This window comes from Eurytemora carolleeae, unplaced genomic scaffold, assembly GCF_000591075.1.
Source record: "Eurytemora carolleeae unplaced genomic scaffold, Eaff_2.0 scaffold610, whole genome shotgun sequence".
NCBI classification, from domain to species: domain Eukaryota; kingdom Metazoa; phylum Arthropoda; class Copepoda; order Calanoida; family Temoridae; genus Eurytemora; species Eurytemora carolleeae.
Genome location: NW_019397003.1, coordinates 490,194 through 500,996, shown reverse-complemented (window position 1 = coordinate 500,996; position 10,803 = coordinate 490,194). Strand labels below are relative to the sequence as shown.

General features: G+C 33.5%; 1 protein-coding gene across 1 annotated transcript in view; it reads left to right on the top strand.

Annotated features, from left to right (window-relative positions):
- Positions 1–10,803, top strand: part of LOC111710989 (discoidin domain-containing receptor 2-like) — a 33,808-nt gene that overhangs the window by 9,779 nt on the left and 13,226 nt on the right. The window contains 4 exon segments of the mRNA XM_023485200.1: positions 5,127–5,234; positions 7,081–7,186; positions 7,448–7,719; positions 9,033–9,131. Of these exon segments, the coding sequence (XP_023340968.1) occupies positions 5,150–5,234; positions 7,081–7,186; positions 7,448–7,719; positions 9,033–9,131 (562 nt within the window). The 5' untranslated portion in view covers positions 5,127–5,149.

The following is a 10,803-nucleotide window of genomic DNA, read 5'->3' as shown; positions in this document are numbered from 1 at the left end:
CCCCCCCCTCCCTTCCTAATCGTTATTCTTATTACTCCATGTACACTTCTAACACTGGGGTTTAACCCTTTCTCCAACTCTCTGCTCCTTCTAGCTCTCTATTCCATCTTCTAGTAAATCTTTTTGCAAACTTGAATATTTTCAGATTTTTAAAAAGTTTGTTTTGATTTCTCGCCTAGTCAATATAAACATTAAACAAACTAATACATACAACTTAACTTCCAAACATGCACTAAATCAACCAATCACAAACAACTAAAACTGCTCAAATCATAAATTAGCTTCTCAAATCACAACCGTAAACTTACTGAAATACTTAAATAAGAAACACAGACTTTACACACTAAAACCCCACTAACTGTTACTAAATCACAAATATACGTACATTAAATAAGAAAAACAAAAATCACAAAAACACGCAAATCACAAACTCACACAAATCACAAACACACACTTAGACACAAACACCCAGACTAATCAGAAACACACAATAAGCTTGAATGTTCTGAGAAAAATTCAATAAGAAATGAAGCAGAACTGGAAAGGAAATGGAAAAAAATGGGAATTAAAAATGCATTCAGAAATACATTCGAAAAGGAATTGATCTGAAAGGAGATGGGATAATCAGATTGGAATGGGATGGGAATGATCAAAATGGAAATGAGAATAATCAAAATGGAAATTGGAACGATCAAATTGAAAATGATGAAATATCAATGGGAATAATCAGAATGAAAATGGGAAAGATCAGAATGATCAGAATGGAATGGAAATCAAAATGGAAATGGAAACGATGAAAAAAATTGAGATGGGAAAAAACAGCATGGATATGGGAATAATCATAATGGAAATGAGAATAATCTTAATGGAATTGGAATGGTAATGTTAAAAATGCAAATGGAAACTAAATGGGAATGCAATCAAAATAAAACGGACTAATATGAAATATAATAGAAGTTTTAAATGTTCTTGTAGGGCAGCATTGCTAATTCATTCTCCTTCGATGCATTCTACGTTTTAGAATTTAAAGAATTCCTCCCCTCCCCCTCCCCCCCAACTCAAGGTTGGTTTATAATGGGTTCTACAGTGCATGGTAGGATGAAAATATGTTCTCGTATCGGGATATGTGGATAAAAAGCTAGAGCTATGTTCATCGGTCTTTATAGCCGCTATTCATCATGTATTCCGGAGGAAAAACTATTCGCTGTAAATACATGATTATATTACAGACCAGAGTGTACAAAAATACAATAGTTGTTTTCAGATTTAGATTTAACATAATGTTTTAAAGATTATAGTTGTATTTAATCAAGTACTTTTTTGGGGGAAAGACCATTTTTTTGTAGTTTATGACGTTTTTTGGAAGCTCGGTTGTAAAAGAATGTAGAAAATGAAAGAATGAAGAATGGAGAATACGAAAGAATGGCGAATGGAGGAGATGAAAAATAAATAATGGAGGATATGAAGGAGCTAAGAATGGAGGATATGAAGGATAAAAAATAAAAAACGAAGGAGATGGAGGAATGTATAGAATGAAGGAAATGAAAGAATGAAGAATGGAGAAGACGAAAGAATGACGAATGGAGGAGATTAAAGAATTGAGGAGAAAAAATTATGAAGAATGGAGAAGTTGAAAGAATGAAGAATGGAGGAGATGAAAGAATGGAGAATGGAGATAGGATGTTCTAATCTAGGCTGATTAACTGGGATAGGTTGAGAGAATTCTTCTTATCTCAACCCATATATGAAATATATCAAGTTGATAACACAATTTAAATAATCTTAGCTCGTACTTATCTTCATAAATTTAACCCTTCTCTCCCTTCTCCCCCCCCCTCCACCCCTATCCATTATCCAGCAATCTTTTCAATCATATTTTACAATATTTAAAAAAATACTATAGACGACATGTGTGAGAACGTATTTATCATCCGTCCCCTCCACCCAGGGTTCTCATCAGACCAGAATATGATGTAATCTCTCCTTAAACGGACATCGTCCAAACCTATTCAAAAGCAACCCTTTCAAACCTATTCTAGGGGACTACGGAGCTAAACCAGGGATAATCCGTTCCCAAAATAATTTATCATATTTGAAGAAAAAACTTTTCCATTTACTTAATTCCTGTACACAGTATTTATTAAGAAAAACTAACTAAGATTTATTTAAACCATTAAGGGGTATGGAGGGGAGGGACTTTGTCACTTTATATCAAACTATTGAGACACATGTTCATTGACTATTGACTGCAAAAGCATTTGTGACTTAAAACCATTAAAAAGAATTTAGGTTTTTACGGCATCCAGTTAAACCAATTTTTTAATATCTTTTTAAAAATCCATTAGCAGAATGATATTACAGGAATGAAGATATAAAGAACGATGATATAAAAAAAAAGAATAAAGAAGAAGAAAAGATGGGGGGAACTGAGAAAACTATTTAAGAGAAAGTTTAAGGATGAAAAAGAGAAGATTATGTAATGGGAAGGGGATTTTAGAGCTTAATTCGATATTGGGTAATTACGGCAATTTAAGAGTGGAGAAACGTTGGGGGAGTTTGATATTCCTTTGGAATTGATTTAAGAAAAATCGGGAGAGGTTTGGGAGGAGTATTTAGTTTACAATGTAAACCTAGTAAACTAGAATATTCATCATAAATATATTTTAAATATGTCTCTGTAGTTTACAATGTAAACCTAGTAAACTACAATATTCATCATAAATATATTTGAAATATGTGTCCGTAGTTTACAATGTAAACCTAGTAAACTAGAATATTCATTATAAATATATTTAAAATATATCTCTCTAGTTTACAATGTAAACCCAGTAAACTAGAATATTCATCATAAATATATTTAAAATATGTGTCCGTAGTTTACAATGTAAACCTAGTAAACTAGAATATTCATCATAAATATATTTTAAATATGTCACTGTAGTTTACAAGGTAAACCTAGTAAACTAGAATATTCATCATTAATATATTTAAAATATGTCTCCGTAGTTTACAATGGCTTTAAACTCAAGCAGCGTTCTTATAATCATCAGAAATTGGATTCAAGTGATTCAATCCTTTCACGTTATTGTACTCTACAGAGTACCCAGAGAAATCTCTAGAATTGTTACATACAAAGATATCCCCGAGTTTACGTGTTTTGTCGTTTTATTTAAGAACTTCTTGGTAAAACATTTTGATCCATTTTCTGTGAAAATTCAATGAAACTTATTCCAAAGAATTGAGAAGCTTTTCTATATCCGCCCTTTTCATTAAACACACGCTCTTTTCCATTATGGTTGAAGATACTCTGATATTTGAAAATACTTAAGAACCCTATCTGATTCATTCGAATAATCAATCAATCCTATAGATCCTAGAGAACCTATATTTTACTTCAGCAAAATCTTGTTGGTTATTCTTTTCTTTAACTATGCAGATTATGATAGAAAACATCACCTCCTTCCCCCCTCCCCNGATGGAAAAAGGAAGGGGGGGGGACTTCACTTGTTGATAAAAGGGCAGAACACATCTCCTAGAATATTAAAGAACATATCCCCAAGATCTCCTAAATTATAAACAACTATATCTCCAATATCTCTTAGTATATAAACAAGTATATCTCCTATATCTCTTAATATATAAACAAGTATATCTCCTAGATCTTTTAGTATATAAACAACTATATCTCTTATATCTCTTAATATATAAATAAGTGTATCTCCTATATCTCTTAATAAATAAACAACTATATCTCCTATATCTCTTAATATATAGACAAGTATATCTCCTAGATCTTTTAGTATATAAGTCTCCTATATCTCAAGGTGTATAATAATATAAGTCTCCTATATCTCCTAGATCTAATTACATCAAAAGAAACAGATAAATGAGAACTCCTGACAGCTAATGTATGCTCATGTCAAAACTTTGATAAGCCATTAAGCAGATTTGCCGACACAGCAGGTTCTAGAATAGAAGAAGGGAGAGGTAAAAATCCTGAACAGAAGATCTAGATTAAAATAGTCAGGTTGGATTAGAAGATGTATAATTAGGACTAACACTTTGGTTGAGCAGGAGAAGTTGTAAAGCACCAAGAAAGGATATTAAGATCAGCAAGAAAAGTGAAACATTCAAGGATAAAGAGCAAGAGCAGCGTTAAAAGTGAAACATTTAAAGTAAAAAGAGCAAGAGCAGCGTTAAAAGTGAAACATTTAAAGTAATAAGAGCAAGAGCAGCGATAAAAGTAAAACATTTAAAGTATAAAGAGCAAGAGCAGCGGTAAAAGTGAAACATTTAGAGTAATAAGAGTAAGAGCAGCGGTAAAAGTGAAACATTTAAAGTAAAAAGAGCAAGAGCAGCGGTGAAAGCAGGAGAAACTTAAGAAGTCCTGGGTAAGAAAAGCAGCACAAACCAAAGAAGAATGAACAGGGGAGAGAAGGATAAACCGGGGAAAGAAGGATGAACCGGAAGAGAAGAATGAACTGGGAGAGAAGGATAAACCGGGGAGAGAAGGATGAACTGGAGAGAGAAGGATGAACCAGGGAGAGAAGGATGAACTGGGGAGAGAAGGATGAACCGGGGAGAGAAGGATGAACCAGGGAGAGAAGGATGAACTGGGGAGAGAAGGATGAACCGGGGAGAGAAGGATGAACCGGGGAGAGAAGGATGAACCGGGGGAGAGAAGGATGAACCGGGGAGAGAAGAATAAACCGGAGAGCGAAGGATGGGAAATAAAAAGAATCCTGGATAATCCCACCGATATCCTTAAACCTTAATTGGACTGAATGTAAAACCTGGAGAATTTATAGCTTCGATATTTTGTTAGCTCCGACCGATCCTATCTATAGGGTGGGGACTATACAGACAAGGAATAAGAACAGAAAACTTTGAATTTTTTACATTCATGTTTAGAACTGGTGCTCTCCTCTAGTCCTGAATTCTAAAGTTTATCTCAAGAATGTTGAGAATATGAAACCTTAACTCCCCAAAGTCCCAACCCTACTCTGTAACTCTAGTGTCGGGAGATCTCATGTTTTGATAAACTTATTCAAATTATAATTATTAATTAGATATTTAATTATTCAACAATAAAACAAAGAAATGTTAAATTTAGTATTTTGTTTCAGGATTAGACGGAGATGAATACAGGATGTCAGGCCAAAACATCATCTCCTTACTCCTCGTCCAGTCCGTCCTCATTTTACACTCATCCTTCACAGATGGGTTGGATACAGGTAAAAATGAAGACAGAACTTTAATGTTGTGAATCTGGGGATCAAGCATTGAGCTCCATTTTATGCTGACCTATACATGCAGTCAGAAATATCCTTATCTTAGACGTTATTAGGCCAAGTCATCTCTTTTACTCCTGATCTAACTCTGTTCTTTGTTTAAATCCGTCCNGATAGATAGATAGATAGATAGATAGATAGATAGATAGATAGATAGATAGATAGATAGATAGATAGATAGATAGATAGATAGATAGATAGATAGATAGATAGATAGATAGATAGATAGATAGATAGATAGATAGATAGATAGATAGATAGATAGATAGATAGATAGATAGATAGATAGATAGATAGATAGATAGATAGATAGATAGATAGATAGATAGATAGATAGATAGATAGATAGATAGATAGATAGATAGATAGATAGATAGATAGATAGATAGATAGATAGATAGATAGATAGATAGATAGATAGATAGATAGATAGATAGATAGATAGATAGATAGATAGATAGATAGATAGATAGATAGATAGATAGATAGATAGATAGATAGATAGATAGATAGATAGATAGATAGATAGATAGATAGATAGATAGATAGATAGATAGATAGATAGATAGATAGATAGATAGATAGATAGATAGATAGATAGATAGATAGATAGATAGATAGATAGATAGATAGATAGATAGATAGATAGATAGATAGATAGATAGATAGATAGATAGATAGATAGATAGATAGATAGATAGATAGATAGATAGATAGATAGATAGATAGATAGATAGATAGATAGATAGATAGATAGATAGATAGATAGATAGATAGATAGATAGATAGATAGATAGATAGATAGATAGATAGATAGATAGATAGATAGATAGATAGATAGATAGATAGATAGATAGATAGATAGATAGATAGATAGATAGATAGATAGATAGATAGATAGATAGATAGATAGATAGATAGATAGATAGATAGATAGATAGATAGATAGATAGATAGATAGATAGATAGATAGATAGATAGATAGATAGATAGATAGATAGATAGATAGATAGATAGATAGATAAATACACAGAAACATATCAATGGACAAAATGACGCATAAACGTCAATGCAATCACTTTTCCCCGACATCTTTCTTTTTAAAAAAATTGTCTGTTTTTGAAAGATTCTAAAGTTTGCAATTTTCATATCTTACTGTCCAATAAACTTTTTAGTCTTTTTTATAGAGAAACCACAACCGAAACAGTGCTTAGGATCTGGATCCAAGGGGCAAAATATCAATTAAAAACCGAGAAAAAACTTTTGTTAAAAAATCCGAAAATCTTAAAGAAATTTTCATGATTTGGATCGGGATCCGTTTTACTCCATTGCGGATCTAGGATCCGCATCCGCATCAAAATTAAATGGATCCTAAGCTCTGAACTGAACATTGTCAATTTTTCAATATTCGTCAATTTTGCTAAGACAAAGTGTTCCACACAACTCCTTGAAATTACGTGAACAGTCCCTTTAAATTCTCAAAAAGAAAGTGAAGAGAAAGATGAAAAGACAAGAATGGAAATATATTAGCTAAGACCTGATTTACTGTATATTTGCGTGCCATCGTGTCCTACACATTAAACCCTCTATCCTGGAGCTTCATTACACCGTTTTATCAATGCTAGAGAGAACGTTTTTCTCCAGGTCCCATATCCAGTAGGAACCTGGAGTATGTTGCTAGTTAGTAATCAATAATACAGAAACTTTGTGTTTTCTGTCGACAAGAAACTAGGACACATGTTAATGATTCGTCCTGGGATGTTTTCTCATGTTTTTTATCTGTTTTTAGCGACCTGCATAGCTCCACTGGGGATGGAATCAGGAGCCATCAGTGACAGTGATATCTCCGCTTCTTCATCTTTCGAGCATGCCAGCGTAGGACCGCATAATGGAAGGTAGAATATATAGCTGTATAATTTATCTATTTATCTCAGAAATACCTTCCTGCATTGTATTTTCATTTAAATTGTCCGTCTATTTTCCTCTTCAATACTATCCAGAGAGTTGATCAAATTTCAAGGTTTTACTTCTGTTTAAAGATAATTACTAAATAATCCAGAAGCTCATCTTAATATAGAGTTTGAGCACCCTTTAAATCCAATAGGCAAAGTTTGAAAACTAAATGGTTTTGAACCATCATGTTGCAAATATATAAGGATTAGAGAAGTTTGAGGCGAGTAATCAGTTTCAATACTGAAATATTTTTTATATATTTCTCCATCCATCTTATTCCAGGACGTTCATGTGATCACCGGAAGTGAGACGATGGGACGGTTTGGGAACGGGATGGGAGCTGAGTTCTCCGAGTCCTATATCCTGGAATACTGGAGGGATAGGTTGGGGAAGTGGGTTCGCTACAGGAATATAGAGAACCAGGAGGTGCTGGAAGGGAATACAAATACCTACCTAGCGGTCAAACAATCTATAGGTAGGAAATTTCAAAAAAAGTCAAAACGGTAGAAATTGATTTGGACCAAAACATGAACAACATGAACAGCATGAACATCATGAACAACATAATCAACATGAGCAACATGAACAACATAAACAACATGAACAATATGAACAATATGAACCATAAGAACAACATGAACAACATGAACAACATGAAAAACATGAACAACATGAACAACTTGAACAATATGAACAGCATGAACAACATGAACAACATGAACAACTAAAAAAACATGAATAACATGAACAAAATGAACAATGTGAACCACATGAACCACACGAACAACGTAAACAACATGAACAGCATAAACAAAGGAACATCATGAACAAGAATGAAGAACATGAACATCATGAACAAAATGAAGAACATGAACATCAAGAACAAAATGAAGAACATGAACAACATGAACATCAAGAACAAAATGAAGAACATGAACAACATGAACTTCATGAACAACATGAACAACATGAACAACATGAACAACATGAACAACATGAACAACATGAACAACATGAACAACATGAACAACATGAACAACATGAACAAAATGAAGAACATGAACAACATGAACAATATGAACAATATGAACAAGCATAATTACAGTAACATCACCATGAACATAATAATACAGTTTGTATGAGTGTATCTGTAAACTATGAATATTATGAATTAAAACTCGTTGAAACATTAAACCCCTGAGATCTGATAAAACTTAAATTTAAACTGATTAAATCTGAGAATTCTTACAAACATTTTCCTTGCTTTTGAATTTTAAAATCATTTCATTCAACAGTTCTCAAAGATGCAAAATATCCTAAACTTGATAATTCATCATTTAAAGTTTAGGTTCAAAGTGTAGAATAAACAAACATACACTGACAGGCAACAGACACGTACAAAGACGGATAAAGATCTCCGCAGTTCGTCTTCTGCTTTTCCATCCTAGCCTGGAGATTGAAAGAAAAATAGCTCGGAGCAATGCTTAAATCCAGGCTAAATATTTATTTGAGAGTGAGGAGAGAGGATTGGGATAATAGTTCTTATCTCAGGACTGACGGGAACTCATATTTCCAAATATTTCTGAATATTTTAAAGGGAAAAATCACCAAAACCTTCATATTTCATTTAGAACAGACTCTGGAATAGATTCACACAACCTAGAGACAATATAACCTTTTTTAACAACGATGAGACCTACCAAACATAGGATGGTTTAAATATATCCAGCTGATATCTATAGAATAAAGTACCCTGAGTAAACCCTGTTAACCCTCCTGCTGTTTCAGAACCTGTGATACTAGCGAGTAAGGTTCGGTTTCACCCTTACAGTCCTCATCAGAGAACAATCTGTATGCGGGTAGAGATCTACGGTTGCAGGAGTGATGGTGAGTAATGTTTCCAATCCTTGTTGGTCGTTCAAGGACTTTATATCGATCCACAGGTGTTCATTCTTCAGTTAAAGTTTATTCTTTGAGGGTTATATCTAGTGAACAAGGATTAAATGTAAATTTTTTAAAAAGTAATTCTTGAGGTTTGGATGCAATTCTTGAGTTTGGTGAAATCGTTTAGGTTCTTATGAACTCTAAAGGTGTAAATATTATACTGAAGGTTCTTGGAGATTTAATGCAACTCTTGATATTTGTTTACTAATCTCGGTGTTTAAACAATCTTAAAGGTTTTTATGTAATCCTCAACAGGTTTTAATGTAAACTTGGAAACTTGGAGATTTGTGTAAAGTCCAGGAGGTTTATAGACAATCTTGCAATCCTGGAGACACTCTTAAAGGTTTCCACTGATCCTATAGGGTTTTATGCAATCCGAGAAGTTTACATCCAATATCTTAGGCTGTGTACATTCTCGAGGTTTTTGTATCCAATCCTATAGGTTTGTAACCAAACCTAGAGTTGTGTATCCAATCTTAGAGATTTTTATCCAATCCTAAAGGTTTTCCACAACCCTAAAGGTGTGTATCTCATCCTAGAGGTTTGTACCCAAATCTAGAGGTTTGACTTTGTATCAAATCCTGGATGTGTGCATCAAATCCTACAGGTTTTTACCCAATCCTAGAGGTTTACATCCAATCCTAGAGGATTTTATCTTATCCTAGAGGTTTGTATCAAATCCTGGATGTTTGTATCCAATCCTAGGGTTGGATTCCATCCTTGAAGGTTGGATGCAATGCAATCTCCAAGGTTTGAGTGCAATCCTTAAGATTTTTGTTCAATTCTGGTGTTTTTATGCAAACCTACATGCTGATTGCATGTATCTAAAAAATAAAGATTTATTGATATTTTATCAAATTTAGTCTGATTTGAGGAAAAAGAAAAAGTCTTTGATGTCTGTAATGTCTGTAAGAATGTGTAGATATATCTGCGATAAAATTCTGTTTGATGTTTGCTCTGCAAGCACTGTCTGTGGTTTATAAAGTATGTGTGTGGTGGGTTAGTAGCATGTTATTGGAGATCTGATCGCCCTGATAAGATTGTGTGCGTGCAGGTCTCCTCTAACCGAGGATTTGTTGGATTAATGCTCCGGGTACTGTTTGCTTTAAGACTTGATCTGATTAGGAACTCAATAGGTTCAACACTATACTGGAGAGTGGAGAGGGAGCTAGGGAGGAATTCATAAATGGAAGTTGAAGGGAGGGCGGATAGTGTGCAGTTCTTGGGGATGGAAGGGGGGGGGGGTATTTTCAGTTTAAAAATAAGAATCACTCTGGTCTAAAATGTAGACAAAAATTAATATATTTTAGGGAATTTTAGTGACAAGTTCTTAACAAGGAAGAAAAATGCAAAAAATAAGAGTTAGAAAAATGACTTGGCCTGAACAGATAAAAGAACCAAATAATGTGAGAAGTATGATACTAACAACAAAAACAAAAGTAATAAAAAAGGAAAGTTCTGAAAGAAATAGGTTTAACAAGTTAAAGTTTCATAAGGCCGGAGTAAGACTAGAAACTAAGTTTGATGGATGGAATATTTGATATGAATCTTGAATTGAGAATAATAATATCTCTGGGTTCAAAGTTTATCAGCAGAGATGGGTTCAATCAGAATT